Source organism: Girardinichthys multiradiatus, chromosome 19, assembly GCF_021462225.1.
Source record: "Girardinichthys multiradiatus isolate DD_20200921_A chromosome 19, DD_fGirMul_XY1, whole genome shotgun sequence".
NCBI classification, from domain to species: domain Eukaryota; kingdom Metazoa; phylum Chordata; class Actinopteri; order Cyprinodontiformes; family Goodeidae; genus Girardinichthys; species Girardinichthys multiradiatus.
In genome coordinates, this window is record NC_061811.1 from 36,930,063 (window position 1) to 36,952,731 (window position 22,669).

Below are 22,669 nucleotides of genomic sequence, written 5' to 3' on the forward strand. Positions count from 1 at the left end.
GTCCCCTTTAATCACCTGCTTCCTCATGTAAGAATGTCCCCTATAATCCTGGTCTTAATGCTGGATTCACGTTCATAGAAACATTTTATTTCCAGTACAAGCAAATCATTTTCTTAATAAAATGTCAAAAGGATAGTTCAGTGTTTTAAGTGGGATTTTGTTATGATTTCATGTGAAAGATCAACACCAAGTAACTTAATAATAATAATAGTGAGGTGAAAATAAAACCATACAAGGTTTTAAAATGTCTGGAAAGTGTGGCAAGCATTTTTATTCATTCCTTTTACTCTAATACCCTTCAACACCAGTAAAAAGTGTGATAAAACATCCTAGGCCTACATGTAAACTGCTATGTGTGGTCTTAACCTAATACTGTAAATCCCACCATTGCCATAATGAAATGTGTATTCTGGTGGTAGCATCATGCAATATGGATGAATTTCTTCAGTAAGGAGAGCTTCCCTGTTCCTGCTGTAGAAAAGGTAACCAAAAGTGGCAAAAAAGCCATTATTGAAAGAAAGTTATTAAATGTCCAGTTTGCAGTCTGCCCCATCCATGTAGGAGAAGCATGTGGGAGAAGGTGCTCTGTTCAGACAAGAACAAAACTGCAAGCACAGTCTGTGGCAGAAAACTAACACTGATAATGAGCACACCATCCTTATGTGTCACTATGTGGTGGTGGCAGCATGATGCTATGGGAAAGCTTTGTCTACAGCAGCAACAGGGTAGCTGGTCAGAGTTGATGGGAAGATGGATGGAATTTAAACCAGGACAATCCTGCAAATAAAACCAGTTAGATGCTGCAGAAGACCTGAGACTGGGGTAGACGTTCACCTTACACCAGGACAACTACCCTAAACATACAGCCAGAGCTACAACGGAATGGTTTTGATCAAAGTATGTTCATGTAACACATGAACATACTTAGAATGGCCTAGTCAAAGTCCAGTCCTAAATTCTCATTTATCCATCTAATGAGATTAAGCTACTTTGCAAAAAAGAACAGGCAAAAAAATCTTTATATGTCCAACGCTAGTAGAGACATAACATAAAAGACATGCAGATGTGATTGCCGCCAGGGGTGGTCCTACAAGATATTGGCTCAGAGGGACCTCGATGTCTTCCACTTTGCAGTTATGTGCTACTTTGTGTTGATCTTTCACTGAAATTTGTGTTACACCCTGAAATTGGATTACCTTTAGGAAGGTGCTGGAATTCTCTCAGCATCTTTACTTTGATGAAACAGAGATTAGTTTTCCACCTGCCAGAGAAGACTACGACCAAAGCAAACCTCTGCCATGTAAATACTCCAATCTCAGATATCTACCCTTCACAGCCTCTAAACACATCCCACTTAAATATGTTGAACTAACATTTGTGTGTATTAAAAAGTATTCTTGAATACAACATGAACACACCAAGCTTTAAAAAACAAGCTGCTCGGTTAAAAATAACAGAGAAGAGCTGATTATGTCAACATAAATACAAATAAAGGATAAGAAATGGTTAGAGTTTAGATCAGGCTTAAACAGGTTCCACCAACCAGTGTTTTCTGCTTAATCTCCTCCACGTCTGTGTCTTTGTCAGGTGACATCAGTGGTTGTGAGAGTTCACTAATCCAGGTTCTGGTGCTCTCTGTCTGGGCTTTGAACCTGTTGTATTCCTCCTCCAGGACACTCTGGGCCGCAGCCTGCTGCTGTAGCCGGGCCTCCAGGTTTCGGTAGCGCTGTAGCAAGTTGTCCCCATCCTTCAGGATGTTTTCAGCTCTTACACCCTGCCTGCGTATTGATGCTAAGAGCTCGCTGAGGGCTTCAGCTCTACCACTGATGTATGGAAGGGGAAACATACAGCAGCATGAAATGATGGGAAAAAGATTCAAATATGACACATGCTGAAGAATGATTTGATACCATTGCTTGTTGAAACTGTTTTCTACAGTATATACAGACACTAAAAACTACCAAAATTCCACAATGGTCTGCAGTTTGTAGTTGGTCCTAGAATACCCTCCCTGATGATGATCAACAAATACTGTGAGAGAATTGGATGGTGAGTAGAGTCATCCTGGCCCAATAAGGGCTCGGCTCATCTCAAACTAAAAACATTATATTTTTCCAGTCACTGAATAGGGGTAGGGAATAGAATTACCTTTTGATCCATCAAGATGCAAATATATTCTGAATCCTATTGTAAACATCAAAATTGAATGTTGATTTCTAACATAATTTTAAGGAAGTATATGAATGCAGCCCTCAGACAGTTTATAGTACACAGGCTGAGCCTGAGATACAAGCTGAACTCTGTATATTAAAGACAAACTGACTTTGGACAAGAGCCACACAATATACAGACTTTAGAAAATTAAGCTAAAACATTTTGAAGCACAACAAACAAGGAGTTGGTGTCTTTTAAAGTTTTTAAGGCCGTTCTTCACGCCATTCATTCAGTTTTAAACAAGGCATTTGTTTGTAAATGTTTTGAATTATACCTAATTGTTTTTTTGTCCTGTCTTTTTAAGTTTTATATTTCTTCTCTGTTATTTTTTCTTTATCATATGTATTTCATTCTACTTTTATACCTATGGTTTTATGATGGTAATGTCTGTGTGTTGCTGCCGTTCTTACCCAAGTCTCCCATGAAAAAGAGATTATTCACCTCAACGAGATCTACCTGGTTAAATAAAAGTTAATAATATTTATATTTAATAATAATATTTAAAAAAACATGAGAAACCATATTACATGGGTTCAAGCCAAGGCCAAAAAAAAACAAATGACTGTATCTTGCTAAGCCATGCCAAAGGTCCCCCTTAACTTGGAGCTAATTACAAGGTATATGGTCATTTTAATTGTGAAGGATTTGCAAACACTGCCAGTTGTTAAGAAGCAGGACTTTCCACCTATAACATCCGACCTCAGACACGCTGAGCCTCACACACTCAAACCAAAGACCTAAAACAAGGTCACAGAATCATGGAGGAAAACAGGTAGGACAGCTCCGACACGTGATCCATGGACAGCCGATGCCATGCAGTCTTATGTCTCCATAACTGAGCATTTTCAAATGTGCAACAGCTAACATGTGCGCTCCAAACAAGAGCAGCGAATGAGAGTCAAACAGATTCAAATATGAACCAGCTGAGTAAGAATATAGCAGAGGGATGGCAGATAGCTAAGGATGATTTAGTTTCAGTTACTGATGAAGTGAGAGAGTCATTAATTACTTGTGAATAAGACCAGCTGTTCATAATTTAATGTGATTTTCAGGTGTTTAAATACCCATCCAGGGATATGTGTGTTGGGGTGGGGAGTCACGTTGAATCAAAAACCGATTAATAATCACATTCTTGTCTTTTGGAATCATTCAGTAAAGTATTTAAATATTCCCACCCTTGTGAATGAAAACAATACCTGAATAGTTCACACTGACAACAACACTCCTCCGAGTGGAAGTTGTCACTAATGGGGGAAGACATGTTTAGCTTTCTTCTGTATCAATGAAATGTTTAAAAATAAAGTTAGAGGTAGCACAAACGGTGCAAGAAGTTTAACATAGGAAATAAAATGTTCCACTGAGGTGTGTTCGCTGTTCTAAGTCAGTACCGTTTACTTCTGGTTTTACTTTTTTGTCACACTTACATGTTTCAAATGAATTTTAGACAAAAACTTTAGACAAATATTCCCTGAGTTAAAAGAAAAAACATTTAAAATTATGATTTCATTTATTAAGCAATCTCCTATCCACGTCAACCTGGCCTTCTGCGAAAAAGTAAGGACCCCGCACACCTAATAACTGGTTGTTCCACCACATCACATCCCTGTGGAGGAGTTTTGTCCCACTCTGCTTTTTTATTCAACCACACCGTAGGGGGTTTGAACATAAACTGGCTGTTCAGTTCATGCCAAAGCAATTCAATTATTTTTAAATCCCAATTTTAAGTAAGTCAGTCTAACACATTCCTTTATTTAACAAAGCTGGACTTGCTGGGGATATTTAGATCACTGTCCTGTTGCATAACCCATATAGGCTTGAGCTTAAGATCACAAACTGAAGATTTCCTGGCTGAGAGCAGGATTTCCAGACCATCACATTACCACCACCATGTTTGACTGTTGCTATGATGTTTTACACCAGATATAATGGGACACAGACCTTACAAAAAGATCCCCTTTTGTCTGCTCAGTCCACAGAATGTTTTTTACTAAATGTATTGTGGCTCATTAAGATGTTTTTAGGACAAATGTGAGATGAGTCTATGTGTTCTTTTTGGGTTTTCAGTGTGACAAAAAAGCAAAACAACTGAAATCTGTAAAGAGGCAAATACTTCTTCGCAGTACTCTCAAAATAATTAATGACCCTGAAAAAGTACTTTGCAGCTATTTAGATAATAAAAATTGGCATTGCAAGAAATCTCGAGATAAGGTCAGCAGGGGGCTTCTGCAGTTCATCCTGTACAGTGCTGTCACTAGTAATCGATCCTAAGTAATGGCTAAATTAATTTAAAAAAAAAACTCTCTAGATCATCTTGGACAAGGAGGATCCTGCCTTGCAAAAGCAGTGTTGACTTGTTTACTATTTATGTCACATGTGAACCAGTTTTGGCTGTGTGCATCCACAAAGTCACCTCTCATCCTGAAGTTCTTTGAGGAGAAGCTTCACATTTTCTGGCATCGCCGACTGTTTTTCTTTGTTCTGCAGCCACTCACAGAGGCTTTCATGCTGCGTCTGTAGGCTAGGATTAGGATAAAACCAGTACATTTTCTGCAATTTGGACAATGTTTCTCACCATGTTCAGTTATGTTGTTTAATAAGGCTATTTGGATCATACTGGTCATCAAGACATTCTATGAGAAACGTACGTATTCAGGTCATCAAGGAGAGACTCCATTTGCTCCTGTCTGTTTTGGCAGTGGGTTCTAAATGTAGCCACCTCCTCCTGCTGCTCCTTCAGCCAGTCGCTCATCTCTAAGAGTTGCTGAGGAGGAACCTGCTGCCTAGCTCTCTCCAGCTGATCATTTAGCTGGATCAGGCGTCTCTCTGTATCTTCTGGCTTTAGGAAATCCTGGTGGATATGAGGGGAAAGACGCTTCAGCTATCCAGCCTCATACCTTTACAGCATCTAGTCACCTATTCATTCTCTTACAGTTAGTCTTTGCACAGATGTTTCCACGTCTGTTTTGCTCTCAGGGCTCTCAAAGCACTCGTTGACAGACAGCTGCAAATCCTGGAACCATTCCTCAAATAGTTGTCTTTCATCTGGGGAAAAAATTATAACAGAAGGCAGGATAATCAGGCGATCTCTCCCTAATAACATCAGTCACAACCTGCATACACAATGTTTGTTGTAATGATGCTGCTCTGTGCTCATTGTCTACAGAAGTGGTTTCCAAAGTCCCTGAGGTGAAGGGTCACAAATCTATTGGTTTGGAGATCTACATCAGAACCAAAAATGACAATGCTGGAGCTCAGTTATGAATGTTAGAAGAGATAAGAAAACATAACCTGCAAATAGGTAAAAAATAGGTTAAAAAAAGGGTTTTCATTGTACCTTGGATAAATTAATGAGTCATGACCAGGCAGTCAGTGTCATGGTATGACATCCTTGGACTTGGTTTGTGTTTTTGTGTTAACCGTTCTTAGGTCTATGTTTTCCTTTATTGTTAATTAGTTCCACCTGTCCCTTATGCCTCCATGTCTACTTGCCACACCTGTTCTTAGTTCCTGTGATTACCTGCTTTTGTTTTACTCCCTGTATATTAGTTGGTCTGTGTTCTTTGTTCCCTGCTGGTTCCTCCGTCACTATTCCTCATTCACTACCCCTGTTTATGCTCAGTTTTGCTACAACTGTGTACACATGTAAGTTTTTGGCCTGACTCATGTTTGTACAAGCTATGAATATGTTACGTTTTGGAAACCTTTAATTAAAGAAAAGCCTTCCTCTCATCATGCGGCTGCCGAGCTCTTATCTGCACTTTGGTCGATCCAAACCCAGAACGTGATAGTCAGAGTCATGACTAGGTATTCAGGGTCATAACCAGGTAGTCAGAGTCATGACCAGGCAGTCAAAGTCATGACCAGGCAGTCAGAGACATGACCGTGCAGTTAGAGTCATGACCCAGCAGTCAGGGTCATGAACAGGCAGTCAGGGTCATGACCAGGCAGTCAGGGTCATGACCAGGCAGTCAGGGTCATGACCAGGCAGTCAGGGTCATAATCAGGCAGTCAGGGTCATAACCAGGCAGTCAGAGTCATGACCAGGCAGTCAGGGTCATGACCAGGCAGTCAGTCATGAACAGGCAGTCAGGGTCATGACCAGGCAGTCAGGGTCATAATCAGGCAGTCAGGGTCATAACCAGGCAGTCAGAGTCATGACCAGGCAGTCAGGGTCATGACCAGGCAGTCAGGGTCATGACCAGGCAGTCAGTCATGAACAGGCAGTCAGGGTCATGACCAGGCAGTCAGGGTCATAATCAGGCAGTCAGGGTCCTAACCAGGCAGTCAGAGTCATGACCAGGCAGTTATAGTCATGACCAGGCAGTTAGAGTTATGACTCTCTTGCATTGTTATTATGTGGGTTGAAAGCTGAAAGGTTTGGGAACCATTGGCACACAGGAAGACAAAGGCTAACTTCTGGGGTTTTAGCAAATTAATGCTTGTTTGTTTTACCAGGTTCTAAATTGATCTAAGTTTCACCTCAAGTGTAAAGCAATACAATCCACAAGAAAACATAGTATGCCACAAAGACATAGTAATCCATCCAAAATGTGTTAACCCTGGAATTTAAAGCAGGTGTAATTTCATTTTAGCTTGACTTTATATTAATATCAGAGACAACAAAATCCTCTAAAGTCTGTGACCCATAAAAACAATAGTGCATTCAAAAATAAAAATCTTCATAGCAACATTAATGTACAATGAGGATTTCAAACATCATATTACAACAGTATAACTGTGTACTTAAAGCTTTAACTTGTCAGAAAAATATTCTTCCACAGTATAAATTTGTCAACAAGAAGGAAGGATCAAATTAGAATGGGTGTAATTGTCTTGGAATCTGTCTGTATGATTGAGCTGAGTTTTTGCAAAGAGCCATGATATTTGTTGATATTGGCACTAAATAAAGCTAACTGAAACTGAATTGAATTGTTAATCGCCCCTGTATAATGAAACAAAAACTGTAAATGAAGGATAAGTAGAAGAACAGTAAAAGATCTGTCAAAGAATGAAGAAGAAGGTTGCAGTTCACCTACCTCCTGCATGAGATTTGACCCACCTGGAGAAGCCTGGAAGCGCTGTGAGGATCATGTTCTTTGATTGTCTCTGAACCCCTGCCTCCTTTTACCAGGAGGAAAGAACACCAGCAATAACAACCTCTCAATATGCTTATCTGGGTATCTGTGAGTTCTAAGAATTTTTCTTAAACGGATGACTTACACTATGCCCTCCAAAGATTTCAGATACTGTGTATATTTTGTGTAAATATAGGCCAAAAAATAAATAAATGACTAAATTATGTTACAGTCAGATTATTTACTATCTTAGGGTGGAGAGTGCTGATTGGAGACCCCCCCCCCCCCGTACATTGCTGCCTAGGGCTCTAAGAGGTTTTAGAAACTCATCTGTATATCAATTTATAATGCTGTTGTGCATTACCATCACTTCTAACAAAATTACAACTTCCAATTATCGCACAGCTTTCCATCTATTTAACCACTGACCATTGATGACCCTGTACAGGCCTTTGACCCCCTCCTCCCTCTTCAGATGGATCATGTCTTTGGTATGGATGATGGCCTCTTTCAGCCTGCTGCAGTCAACAGACAGTTGCTCCACCACCTGCGGACTGGCCACACTGGACACCAAACCCACCTCTTTCAACACAGACTCAGTCTGCTCTTCCTGAGAATTTAGCTCAGCACATAGGTCCTGATAAGCAGTAGAGGATGTGTTAATCACTGAAACCAGTCATTTGTGAGGGCAACTCTAATATTTAACCAGTTGTGTACCTGTAGCTGGGTTTCTGCTTTAGCATCAGTCCTACTGAGACAGTTCTGGATGTTTTCTACAGCTGTCTGACACTCCTCTATCTTCTCAGACAGATGTTTTCTCACAGCTATGATCTCCTCAAACACATCTGTGCAGTCACTAAACAACTCCTTTACCTGCTCCATTCTCTTTCTCAGCTGGGTCTCCATCACCTGAAACGTTTAGAGCAGGGATGAATTAAGAATAAAGGCTTAAGTATTCATGTGCTATTAAAAAAAAGACCAAACTACTCTAGAGAAAGAATATCATGGTTGTTTACCTGCAGTTCCAAAGGAGCCTCCTGACTCAGCAGCATCTCCTGAATTTCAGTTGACTTCTTGTGAAAATGATTGATATCCTCCTCATTTGTGTGAATCTCATCCTGCAAACCAGAAGAATCTTATCGAATGTGAAATATGGGTGTTAGATTGGATAACTTTAAGACTCAGATCTTACTCTAACGGCAAGAACTTGTTGTTCATTGTTGAAGGGATTTCCTTCTGCAAACAGGGCAAGTTTAGCTCCAGCCCAGCTGTCCACCTCTCCTCCCAGCATCAGCTGCTTCTCCCACAGTTCCAGCCCCACTTGAAGGTTATCCATATAGGCATCTGTCTTTTCAGTTACCTGAAAAAGCATCAGAAAAAAAATTTAAATCTATATGTAAAAAGGTAAATGTAAAATGTATTTAAATGTATTTAAATATCACATCGTTCCCTAGGTTGGTGTATTGAAAAATGTAGCACATGCTTAAACGTGAGGAAATGAAGTTGATGCTGAAGAACATCAAGGTTTGTCATGCATTTGTTTTAGTTTTGATGTGCTCTCAGTTTGAATAGTGCATGTCTATTGGGATCAAGGGTCTGAAATTCACAGTTGTCGACTGTGTTTTGGCTACACATTTAACTTTTGCTGTAACACAATGACTTGTTGTATTTTTTGTCCATATTTAGGGAGTACCTCCAACTTTTCAGATAACTATCAGCCCAATCTTTCAGACAGGGGTCTGAGAGACTGTTGGTTTTACTTTTAATTTCAAGCATCCAGCATCCATATACTGTATTTTACAAAAGTGAGTACACCCCTCACATTTTTGTGAATATTTCATCATATCTTTTAAACCCTGTAGATATGACCCTTTGATACAATGTATAGTAGTCAGTGTACAACTTGTATAACAGTATAAATTCACTGCCCCCTAAAAATAACTGAACATGAAATGATTAATGTCTAAACCACTGGCAACAAAAGTGAGCACAACCCCTAGTGAAAAAAGTGAAAATGTCCAAATTGTATCCGAAATGCAAATATTTTGGGTGCCCACCATTATTTTCCTGCACTGCTTTAACTCTCCTAGGCATGGAGTTTATTAGAGCTTCACAGGTTGCTACTTGAATCCTCATCCACTCTGGTGGACGTTAGAGACCTTGCACTTATCCACCCTTCATTTGAGAATTCCCCACAGATGCTCAATAGGTTTTTGGTCTGAGGACATGCTTGGCCAGTCCAGCACATTTACCCTCAGTTTCTTTAGCAAGGCAGCTGTCGTCTTGGAGGTCTTGCTGGAATACTGCCCTCTGCCCTAGCTTCCGAAGGGAGGGGATCATGCTCTGCTTCAGTATGTAGCAGTACATGTTGGCATTCATGGTTTCCTCAATGCACTGCAGCTCCTGGGGCATGCAAACCAGTGTCAGACGCAGTGTGTGGCATATGGCTGACCTCCCACCCCTTAAACCTCTGCAGCAATGTTGGCAGGAATTACATGTCTTCTTTTAAAAGACAAACTCTGGATATGATGCAAAACACGTGCACTCAAATTCTTTGGTCGACCGTGTCAAGGCCTGTCCTGGTAAACCGCTGTTTGGTCTTGGCCACTGTGCAGCAGCTCAGTTTCAAGGTGTTGGCAATATTTTTTATAGCCTAGGCCATATTTATGTAGAGCAACAATTCTTTTTTTTCAGATCCTCAGAGTTCTTTGCCATGAAGTGCCACCTTGAATTGTTTGTGACCGGTATGAAAGAGTATCAGAGCGATAACGCCAAATTTGACACACATGATTCTCAATTAGACCTGAGACCTTGTAACAACAATGAGTCACATGACACGGGGCAGGGAAAATGGCTAATTGGGCCCCATTTGGATATTTTCACTTAGTGGTGAACTAACATGGCTGTGTGTTGAGCTATTTTGAGGGGACAGCAAATTAACAGTATTTCACAAGCTGTACACTGACTGTTTACATTGTATCAAAGCGTCATATCTTCAGTGTTGTCCCATGAAAACATCTCACAAAATATTTACAAAAATGTGAGGGGTGTACTCAACTTTGTGAGACACTGTAGATGTTAATATTTATCCTTGCACACAGATTGCATGTAGGTATTGGAAAGGTATTGCATTATGAGTTCATTTCTTTATGTTTATTTTCTTCATTGTTGCGCTCTCTGTACATTTGGATTTTACTGCTCTTAGGTCACCATTTGTCTTCTCCACTCCTTCCTCATTTATGAGCTATCTTCTGTTTCTGTTCTGTTGTTGACAATCTGCCAAAGCTGAGAGATCGTGGGATTGTCTATAAGGCTCAGTTTGCGCATTGCAGTTCTATGCTCTTGCTTAGACTCGTTGACAGAGATAGAAGCAGAAAGCAGGGAAAGTACCAGGTCTTAAGACCTTTCGTTTTGGTTAGAGAAGCTGTGATAAATTCAATAGTGTGATTTTACTGTAAAAGTCATGATATAATTTTGTTCTGTTCTACACCTCCAGCCTCTTTAACATCCTATTCAGTTCCATTCTCTGCATTTGTGCTAAATTATGTTAAGTGTTTCTGGTCAGAGTAACAGACTGATACAAAAAAAAATGGTGAAAAAGCAAAAATTATTTAGTGATTTCACTGAGTGCTATATTATCCATATATTTAAGTGCACATGTCCATACATCCAGCCAGTTGTCCATCAATGTGTCTGCCTCGATGTCAAAGGATGTCTCAGTGCAATCAGGGAACTTCTTCAGATTCGACTGAAGCTGTCTGCAAGCACCCCTCATCTCTTCCATCTTCTCACCAAGACCAGCTAATTCTGCCTTCATATCGCACACCTGGAGGAAGGTAGGTGAGAAGACAAAAAGTTATCTTTGCAGTGGTGAAAAATCATTTGTGGAGCATAACTAGAATGTCTGGACTTACCTTTACGATGCTTCTCTGCAAGTTGTCCTTGCCCATATAGGAAGCTTGATCGCTGATGGTCTGCTCAGCTTTCTGAATAGTGGTGCTCAGGTGATTGCGACAGGTCTGGAACTTCTTCAGAAGCTCCAGTAGGGCATTGCACTGCTTCTTCCTGCAAAAAACAAACACAACAGAGGCTATTCCAGTCCACACGGACACCTATTGTATGTTGTATTTACATTATTTACATTCGACCAAATGTGCGAACAGAAACCTGAAAAATCTGGGACAGACAGTATGGAAAAATGCAAACAGACTTAAACTTCAGACAGAATGAACCCAATACATCTTCTGTTTATGTCCTCATCAACTCCACTTTACTTCTTAATTTACTGTTCACCAATTTCTGAATTTCAGGCCTGCAGCCACATTCCCCCAACATTTTCTCAAATATATGTCATAATCTCTCAATAAACACTGACTGACCAAAATAGTTATGCATCGGGTCCAGCACCAGGAAGCAATGGTCCAACTTGACTCAAAATTTGTGTGCATGCACTCCCCCCACAGACCTGTTAATAGGGAGTTGTTCCCCTCCACCTGTTTGCCCAGATGATGGACAACATTGAAGTGAAGACTGAATACAATCAGCTGGAGTTCTCCTGACACCATAGGGAAGTAGCCTGGCACTGATGAAATTAAGTGATGAAGTATGTTATCACTTAATGCCAAGAATGACAACATTGAGTGGCAAATGTCCAATGGACAGATAAATCATTCCAAAAAGGGCCATGGGTTTGTTAAGTTGTAGGTAACCTAGTGCGCATGTGTCTATTAGCAAGGCATGTGCAGACAAAAAAAGGAAAGAATGTTTAGGGACATCTGCTACTGTTTTTGCCATTAATGTGTGATCTCAAATGACAACTGTGCTGTTACTGTACTAACATTGGTAGAAGAGGATGGTTGCTGCTGGGAATTGCAAAGTTCCACAATCATTCGATGAGAATTCTTTAAAAGTTGAAGAAGATAGATTTGGAGATCCGTTAATGACTGTAGTGGTTATCTTGTTGTTACCAGGAGTATCGAGAGATTGCACGCTGGAAATCACTGGATTAGACCTTAACACTGATACGGCAATGTCTGATCTTTTGACCAAACTGAACTATGTGTTTTTTTAAGAGGAAAAGAACGACTCTACAACATGGTACGTAAGTTAAAAATGAAACTACGAGATGCAGTGTTAGCATTTAAGCTATTAGACACAGCAGGGCTAAATGCTAAAGACAAACAGCTAGCACCGTCTCTTTTGATAATATGAAATCAGCCTTGAAAAGAAATTTTAATAATAATGTCTCTTCAGCACAAGAGGGTCACTGCGCCTACTTAAAGTACACAGTGACGCATGATGAAGTTCAAACTCAGAGCAACTCCTAAGAACAGCTGCAGGGAACAATCCACTTGACAAATATGATGAGCATTATGCCAAAGCACTTATCACAGGGCAAAGGACTAACAAGCAGTTTTGAACATTGATCATGACAAGGCTACATTGTTTGATCAACCTGTGAAACTCAAACTAACATCTTCTAGAAAATATTGTGTAAACCTAGAGAAATGAAAGAGACCTTATTTAAACCCAGCTAATAAAAAATGAGGGGCCTAATGATGATGGCCAAATTATCACTGTGACAGAAAACATGACAACAAATGAGAAATTAGCAGTCCTGCTGAAACTACAAATATAATTGTCTCAGGTGACAGACTGTAAAACTGTCTTGCTCAGATAACAGTGATAATAAAAGCATTCCAGTCCTGCAGAATATTGTAAAAATCTATGAAACATGCATCCGATACAGTAAACCAAAACACTGGCATGTAGTGTGTTTACCTATGGCTCTAAAGTACAATGAAACTGTTGCCGTGGATCTGCATAAGCTTGGGCTAGGACTGTGGTATACATGTAATCAACCATTTCACAAGACTCAGTGCAAGGACTATCACCACAAATCGCCCAAGGAGATAGTGAACCACTTTATTCACTGCTGGATAAGGGTTAGATGGACATTTTCACCCATACAGGGTGGTACGGGGTACGTTAGCAGGAGCGACTTTAGCCCTGACAGATGGGATTGATAGTGCTGGTTTTCTGGATACAATCACCACTGGTGTTGGTACATACAACAACATCCTTCCCATTATCTGTACAACAGACAACCTTCTCAGTGCTGTCAGGTCAGGATCACAGCTCACCACTACCATTAACAATATTTGCTTCATTAAGCAGTTTAGGATTTGGGTGTGTGCCTTACCTGTCAAAGAAATATCTTTGAGTCTCTTCCCACTGAGCTTCCAGGTCCTGAAGGACATTCTCTTCTCCGCCCTGCTGCTCTTGTAGTTCACGGAGACTCTGAACCTCAGACTGTTGAGCCTGTAGCTGTCCCTCCAAGTCTACCAGAGCCCAAAGCCTAAAAAGTCAAATAATCTTTACAAATGATTTAGGAAATCCAGACTTTCATAACTTAAATGTGTGTCTATTAAAAGCAACAGCATGATATTTAATTTGCAGAAATGTTAAATTACTGACACACGTGAGGCGATTCTATTCAGAAGTATTTTTAGACTCACTACTTTCAGTCATGTCCACAACAAACCTAAACTATTCTTCTCCACGTGAGTCTTCTTTTACAAGCAAAGCCTGTGTTGATGACTGCTTTATTCTGGGGTCTCATGTTACGAGGGAAAAAAAACATGCCAAACAATACTGACATGATGACACTTATTTATGCATTTAAAGGCTAAATACAATAGTTTAGTTCCTGAAGACGTAAAAATCTTGAAAGTATAAAATTTCACAATATAAAAATTGTGAAATTGTGACACACATTCACAAATACACCAGTACAAGTATGTTCACTGCACACCATTGGTCTGTTAAGTGTTTCTGGTCAGAGTAACAGACAGATACAAAAATAAAGTGGTGAAAAAGCAAAAATTATTGTGCTATATTATCCATATATTTTTAAGTGCACATGTCCAAACGTCCAGCCAGTTGTCCATCAATGTGTCTGCCTCGATGTCATAGGAAGTCTCAATCAGGGAACCTCTTCAGATTCGACTGAAGCTGTCTGCAAGCACCCCTCATCTCTTCCATCTTCTCACCAAGACCAGCTAACTCTGCCTTCATATTGCACACCTGTGTGCGATATGAAGCTCATACAGACTAATTTGCTGTAATTTCCTATTTTATTTTAATAGAATACTACAACAAATTAGAGAAGAGGGGCTCAAATAGCCCCCAAGGTTAGTGCTCCAGCCAACAACAAGTTAAACATGTGATTTTATGAAAAATGTAAAATAAAATTGTGTTTTCTACCCAGAAGCTCAGACTTAAAAGCTAGTCACAGCAGTCACCTCATGTAATGCCATTGCTTGGACATTATAAGTAATAGAACTATTTTGAGCTACAAGTACAAAACTAAAAGCAGTACTAGTAAAAATCTTAATATCCCGCATGGCCTTTAAATCTTTAATTTGCTTCATCCTAATGTAACGTTCAATGAATTAATTAGGGAAGATTAAACTCTATCAGGAGAAACTTGTTGATTTATTGCAGAAGATCATATTAATGTTAAATTTCTAATAAAAGTGGGTGTAAATTGCATACGTGTGCTGCACAGCAGGCATGGTGGGCTCTTTCAGGCCTTGTTTTTCGATCACATCCTGAAGTCTCCTCAGCTCCCCCAGTGCTACCCTCTTCCTCAGACCAAAAGATTTGCTTTGAGTCTCTGTCTGGAGGCTTCTCTGTTGGTTGGCCAGACCTCTGTCAGCCTCCTCCAGCCTTCTCAGTAGGACCGTCACCATGTCAAGGCAGGAAGCTGGGGAACCATCCCTGGTTACAGTCAGCCTCGCTCCCTGCAGGAGCAAGTCCAGTTGAGGTGCCTTTTCTTTCAGACTGTCAATACTCTGTCTGATCAGAGATAGCTTGCAGCGACAGTCCTGCAGGACCACACAATCACTGCAGGGGGCACCTTGAACCCCAGATATGTCATCATCCATCTTGCGTAGAGAGCTGAGAAATCTGTCGAGGGCACGGGCAGCCGCTTCGCTCTTCTGGACCTGCTGTCCGAGCTGATCCAAGCTGGCTTTATGAGTCTCAACTTCTCGAGTCAGAGGGAAGCATTCTCTGGGGTCCAGATCGCTGGATTCAGGGTCTAGTCGGGATAACTGGTCTAACTCACTCTGAATGTTGTCATGGAGCTCCTTTAGGGAACATGAAAACACAATCATTGTAAATGATAATCTATATAATATGTTTCACTACAAATACACTTTTCAACAATATTCTCATTTATTAAATAAAGGTCAGGATTGCTTTGTCTTTTGGCTCTCCTTGTGTGAATCCTGACAGGAAAGTGAGAGACTCCAAGTTGTGGGTACAAATGGAACACATTCCAGTACTGTATAGAAAAAGGAGGAAACGCCTATCTGACAGCAGACCTTGATATCTTTCAGGATGTTGGTGTTGGCCAGGGTGAAGCCAGTAATATCTTTGGACTGTCTCAGGTAGCGGTCCAGGCGATCGTTAAAGTCCACCATGTGGTTCTCTGTGGAATCAATCTGTCTGAGGGCAGCACCCAGCGAGCTGCCTCTCCTCTGAAGGTTTGTCTGTTGGCTGCGCCAGAGCTCCAGCAGCTCTGCCTTCTCTCGATCCAGCGAAGAGTCCCCACTAAACTGGGAATAGTTGGAACACTGGTTTGCATACTCAGACCACAGTAACTCAGTCTCCTGCCTCAGAAACTGTGGGGGGAGAGGAGTCCAAGTGAAACTCTGTGCCTCATCATTGTGATTGGTCTGTTTGTTACGTAACTGTCATCTCCTGACATGTACCTGTATTTCTTGGAGTCGTGTATGCAGGCCTTTCAGGGAGATGAGGTCCGATGGAACATCCCTGAAGCTCTGTTCAGTTTTCGCCAGGTGAGCTTGTAGAGTTCTTTTGCACGTTTCATATCTAGAAATTCCATGAGTAAAAATGAATAATAACCAAAACAAAGTGCAGAGTATAATATCTACCAAACATCAAAGGATTCCGTGATAGAATGTACCTTTCTAAAACTTCCTTCTTTGTGATTTCTTCTACAGATGATTGCTTTCCAATGTTTGTTTTCTCCTCAGAAGTTCTCTGCACTGTAACCTGGGGTACACGAGCCACAATGACAGCATGATATAGCATATCTGTGTAGCTCAGGGTTTATTTCTACAGAACTTGTCTTGTTAACAGAAGGTTTTAGCTGTGTCTAAAGAGAACCTGGTGTTAAGCCCTACCTCTGCTGAAAGCTGGAGTTTGTGATTTGTTTTTTTAGATTCCTTCTGTGTAATCACATCCTCAACGAAGGCTTGATGAACCCTGCAAAAAAGCAAAAATAATAATCAGAATAATGTTACACTGGAGTAATTTTCAAAGATTTCTGTATTGTAAATATTAGTAAATACAATCCCATATTTAGAAAGGTTTCATGGGTCTTTTTTCCTTGTTTTTTTTTTTCTAAACTAATCTGAGATATTTATAGTCCTATCAAGCATTCCCTTATTTAACCCTATGGGCCCCATATGGGCCTGTGAAGCTGCATGTCTAAATATCCGTCTAAGAAATTATTTAACCTTATTTAAAAAAATAAAAAAGAAACTGTCCTTGAAAGTGGGATTGATGATTTTCCTACTGCTACTCTTGAAGTTGCCCAAGGCAGAAGAAGACACACGGCTCAAAACAGTAGAAAATGGTAGATAAGGGGTTCCCAAAGTGGGGGTCGGGAGACACCTAGTGGGCATATGGAGGGCCAAAAGGGACTAAATTAAATACATAAATTTATCATGAAATAAATAAATGTCCCATTAAATGCCCTAATAATTAATTTAATTGTACCATTTATTTATACTACTGAATTATAAAACTGTATATTTATTATTTAAATTCATAAATATAGAATGAAATATATATGTGTATGTATTATTACAGGGTTGGTAGTCTCTGGTACTCTTATTTTGGGGGTCACAGGCTGAAATGTTTGGGAACCCCTGTGGTAGATCATTTCAACTCCAAGAGATTTCAGATTACTATCCTGCCTTCCAAATTTTGCTGTCACCTCACCTTGAATCAGGCTGTGGTGAATCTTGGTCTCCACTGAACTGATGCTGAATGGCAGCCAGCCTCTTTTCACACTCCATAAGCTGCGTCTGAGCCAGGCGATGAGCATCCTCAGGACTCAGGGTGCCACACAGCTCTTTCAGAACCTTCAAGTGCTGCCCAGCCTCTGCAAAGTCAGCTGAGAAGCAAGCCTGGGTAATAATCACACACAGAGAAAAATGCAGTCAACAAATAAGAAGCAACTGATTCTAAAAGTAGAATCCGAATCAATTCATTTATTTTTGGGGTTGGGGGTGGCGGGGTAATAAATGGAAAAAAATATATTTTTATAAATGTACATACAGGGGTTGGACAATGAAACTGAAACACCTGGTTTTAGACCACAATAATTTATTAGTATGGCAAAGGGCCTCGTTTTGCGGCCAATACTGCGTCAATTCGTCTTGGGAATGACATATACAAGTCCTGCACAGTGGTCAGAGGGATTTTAAGCCATTCTTCTTGCAGGATAGTGGCCAGGTCACTACGTGATACTGGTGGAGGAAAACGTTTCCTGACTCGCTCCTCCAAAACACCCCAAAGTGGCTCAATAATATTTAGATCTGGTGACTGTGCAGGCCATGGGAGATGTTCAACTTCAATTTCATGTTCATCAAACCAATCTTTCACCAGTCTTGCTGTGTGTATTGGTGCATTGTCATCCTGATACATGGCACCGCCTTCAGGATACAATGTTTGAACCATTGGAAGCACATGGTCCTCAAGAATGGTTTGTTAGTCACGCGCCCATCAAGCACAAGTATTGGGCCAAGGAAATGCCATGATATGGCAGCCCAAACCATCACTGATCCACCCCCATGCTTCACTCTGGGCATGCAACAGTCCTGGTGGTACGCTTCTTTGGGGCTTCTCCACACCGTAACTCTCCCGGATGTGGGGAAAACAGTCATCAGAGAACAATACATGTTTCACATTGTCCACAGCCCAAGATTTGCACCCCTTGCACAATTGAAACCGATGTTTGGCATTGGCATAAGTTACCAAAGGTTTGGCTATAGCAGCCCGGCCGTGTATATTGACCCTGTGGAGCTCCCGACGGACAGTTCTGGCGGAAACAGGAGAGTTGAGGTGCACATTTAATTCTGCCGTGATTTGGGCAGCCGTGGTTTTATGTTTTTTGGATACAATCCGGGTTAGCACCCAAACATCCCTTTCAGACAGCTTCCTCTTGTGTCCAGTTAATCCTGTTGGATGTGGTTCGTCCATCTTGGTGGTATGCTGACATTACCCTGGATACCGTGGCTCTTGATACATCACAAAGACTTGCTGTCATCTCAGTGAAGATGGGTGCCAGTTAGTCAGCGCTAGCTCTCAGGCATGATGGGGAGACATTATCAGGTTCTGAGGCCTTCATTGTTTTCAGACACTGAAAGTGTCAGGATCTGTCTGTCTGTTCTTCTCTGTGTTGGTTTTTTAGCAGGTTCAGTTGGAGGGTGGAGCTGCGTGCTGCTGTCTCACACCTGTGAGCCATTAAGCTCGTTATGGCAGTCTTTTAAGGAGAGGGTTGCTGAGCATTCGACGCCTGAGTGTCGTCCTTTGTGGTACCTCAAGCCCTGTATCCTGTTCCTGATTTGCAAATTCTTTGAGATATTCTTGTGACCTAGCTCTGTTCCTTTTTAAGGTGCCTCCCTGGATCCTTCTGGTGGTTCCCGTGCTACCTGATCTCGTTCTCCTTCTGAGTTACCCGTTTGGATCGCAGGCTTGCCATCACCGGGTTCTAGACGCCTAGCTACCTACCTGTCTGCCCTCCAACGAACTGCTTACCTTTGGAAAACACGGACCTTCCATCCAAGAACTGACCTAGCCTCCCAGACTCCTATTTCTGCCTGCAACAGCAAGCCTTCATCACTCAATCTTCCCCTCCTCACTCAGAAACGTTACTCACCGTTCTGCTTTCCCTCCTCAGTTGACGTTCCACCAAAGCCGCCTTGAATTCCTCATTCATGTCATATCCCTTCTGAATAAAAATCTTAAAACTTCATTTGTCTCCTGAAAGTTTCTGCATGTGGGTCAAGAAGCTCGATAAAACGATGACAGAAAACTCAGGCCAAGCTGACCCAGCAGTAACTTTCAGGTCCACGTTAGATGAGCAGAAATCCCAATTGCTCACCCACGAAAACGTCCTCCGGACTTTAGTAGAACAAAAAAAACCAGATTACTCTCAACATGGAACAAATCGCAGCTATGCTAAACAACTTGCAAGCTAATCCTTTTGCTACTTCTTCCACAGTGCCACCTAGTGCTCTTGCAGTGCACACTTGTTTTATACCGCTCACCTCACTCCTTTCCTGGTGATGATGCCAAAATTGCCTTCATGATAGGTTTGTTTAGGAGAAAAGCTTAGAAATTGGCTCATTTTCGTAAATATCCCAATTTGGATTGTTAATTTCAAGAGTTTCTTAGTGAACTGAAGCTCACTTTTGATCAGCAATGGGGTGAAGCTGAAATTTCCAGGAAGATCTGGAAGTTGAAACAAGGGCAACAATTTCGTACTCTGGCCGTAGTCGGGCACTTTCACTTGCCCCCCATAGACCCTACGACTGTGCTATCGAACTGCTCCCTGGGGCCTAGTCGGCTATACAATCTCTCCAAGCCTGAACGGGAGGCCATGGCAAAATACATCAACGAGTCATTGGCTGCAGGGATCATTCGTCCCTCCTCGTCACCCTTAGGAGCAGGGTTTTTCTTTCTTTCTAAGAAAGATGGTTCACACCGACCTTGTATTGACTTTAGAGGCTTAAATAACATCACTATTAAAAATAAATATCCACTTCCCTTAATTTCATCTGCTTTTGAGCCAGTTCAGGGATCTATCATTTTTACTAAACTTAACCTCCGGAATGCATATCATCTTGTTCGCATTAGACAAAGGGACGAGTGGAAGACTGCCTTCCGCACTCCATTTTCAGCATCTGGTAATGCCTTTTGAGCCCACTAACGTGCCTGCTGCGTTTCAGGCGTTGGTTAATGACGTTCTTGGTGACTTCCTGGATATCTTTGTTTTTATTTATTTAGATGATATTTTGATTTTCTCTAAGACCCTACATGAACATCGGACACACGTCCATTTAGTCCTCCAACGTCTCTTAGAGAATAGACCGTACGTGAAGGCAGAGAAATGTGGCTTCCACCCCAAGTCGGTGCCCTTCTTGGGCTACATCTTTGAGGGCGGACAGGTGAGAGCTGAACCCGAAAGAATCATAGCAGTCGTAAATTGGCCGGTTCCGGAGAACCGTAAGCAGCTACAATGCTTTTTGGGGTTCGCCAACTTCTACCGGAGGTTTATAAGAAACTACAGTCAGGTTGCTGCACCTTTGACCGCCCTGACGTCGACAAAGACCACCTACTCCTGGACCCCCGCAGCTCAAGCAGCCTTCTTGGAGCTCAAATCACATTTCTCCACGGCCCCCATTTTGACTCAGCCTCAGCCATCCAAACAATTCATTATTGAAGTTGATGCTTCAGACTCTGGGGTGGGCGCAGTACTGTCGCAGCGCTCCAGTTCGGACCACAAGCTTTATCCCTGTGTCTTTTTCTCCCATTGTCTTACTCCCACTGAATGCAATTATGACATGGGGGATTGGGAGTTGTTGGCTATTAAGTTAGCTCTGGAGGAATGGCGCCACTTACTTGAGGGATCTGAAACCCCGGTGCAGATCTTTACCGACCATAAAAACCTTTCATATCTGCAAACAGCCAAACGTCCAGGCAGTCTAGGTGGTCATTGTTCTTCTCACGGTTTAACTTCAACATCACTTATCACCCAGGTTCAAAAAATACTAAACCAGACTCCTTGTCCTGGTAATACTCCTCCCAGAATGATGAACGGGGTGAACCCATCTTACTGCCTCACTGCATTATTTGAGCCATCACATGGGAGGTTGAAGGTATGGTTAAACAGGCCCTGTTGTCAGAACCAGACCCTGGTATGGGACTGCCTAACCGTACCTATGTTCCATCCTCTATTCGTGCCAAACTTATTCATTGGTTCCATAACGCCAAATTTACCTGCCACCCAGGAGTAAGCCGCACCATCGCCCTCATTACCCGTCGATTCTGGTGGCCCTCTCTTCACCATGATGTCAGGACCTACGTACTTGCTTGCTCCATCTGCGCCAGAAACAAGACCGGGACTCAGTCTTTGTCAGGGTTATTACAACCCCTCCCAATCCCTAAGAGGCCCTGGTCCAACATCGCTCTAGATTTTGTGACCGGCCTGCCTAAGTAAAGAGGTATGACCACCATTGTTACAATTATTGATCAATTTTCTAAAGCCTGCCCTCAGAAAGCTTCTCACAGCGCTTCAAACAGCCCAGATCCTCATAAAACATGTTTTCCGTCTCCACGGCATCCCACGAGACATTGTCTCTGACCGGGGACCGCAGTTCACTGCCCAGTTATGGAAACAGTTTTGCACAGCTTTAAATACCTCTGTCAGTCTCTCCTCTGGTTTCCCCCCTCAATGGTAAATGGACTGAACTTATATAGCACTTTTCCAGTCATACAGACTGCTCAAAGCGCTTTACACTAGAGCCACATTCACCCAATTGCACTCACTAACTCTCAAACATTCATACACCGATACGCAGATCGGTAGGCAACTTGAGGTTAAGTGCCTTGCCCAGGGGCACATCGACCTATGGCAGCAGGGAGCTGTAATCGAACCCAAAACCTTCTGATTGCAAGACGACTACTCTTCCTACTGAGCCACAGTCAATCCAATGGTCAGACGAAATGAATGAACCAGGAGCTGGAGGCCGCTCTAAGGTGTGTGACCTCATCAGCTCCCTGGGATTGGAGTACCCATCTCCTTACGCTCATAACTTACATGTGTCAGCTGCTACTGGGTTCTCTCCTTTTGAAGCCTCACTGGGATACCAGCCCCCTCTATTTACAGCCGATGAGAAGGATGCCTCAGTCACCTCTGTTCAACATTACATAAGACGCTGCAAGCGCCTATGGCAGCTGACCACCGCAGCGCTTCATCGCTCCACAGCCACTAATCGCCACTTGGCCGACCGGAGAAGAATCCAAGCTCCCCATTACACCCCTGGACAGCAGGCATGGCTCTCCACCCCTGAAACCAGCGTCCGGCAAACTCTCCCCCAGATACATTGGCCCCTACATCATTGACGCAGTAATCAGTCCCACTGCAGTCCGCCTCCGGCTGATGCCACACCTACGTATTCACCCTACGTTCCACGTCTCCCATGTATAACCTGTCCGTTGCAGTACACTGTGCATCTTTTAAAGTTGTGTAGCAGTGGTCCAGTGTTTTTATCACT

At 42.0% G+C, this 22,669-nt stretch overlaps 1 protein-coding gene across 1 annotated transcript in view; it reads right to left on the minus strand.

Annotated features, from left to right (window-relative positions):
• LOC124885087 (nesprin-1-like) overlaps positions 1–4,778 on the minus strand; it is a 67,343-nt gene extending 62,565 nt beyond the window's left edge. The window contains exons 1-2 of the mRNA XM_047393283.1: positions 4,625–4,778; positions 1,544–1,823 (exon numbers count right to left, since the gene is read on the minus strand). Of these exons, the coding sequence (XP_047249239.1) occupies positions 1,544–1,823; positions 4,625–4,758 (414 nt within the window). The 5' untranslated portion in view covers positions 4,759–4,778. The remainder of the gene's footprint in view (positions 1–1,543; positions 1,824–4,624) is intronic.
• Positions 4,779–22,669: the final 17,891 nt, after the last annotated feature.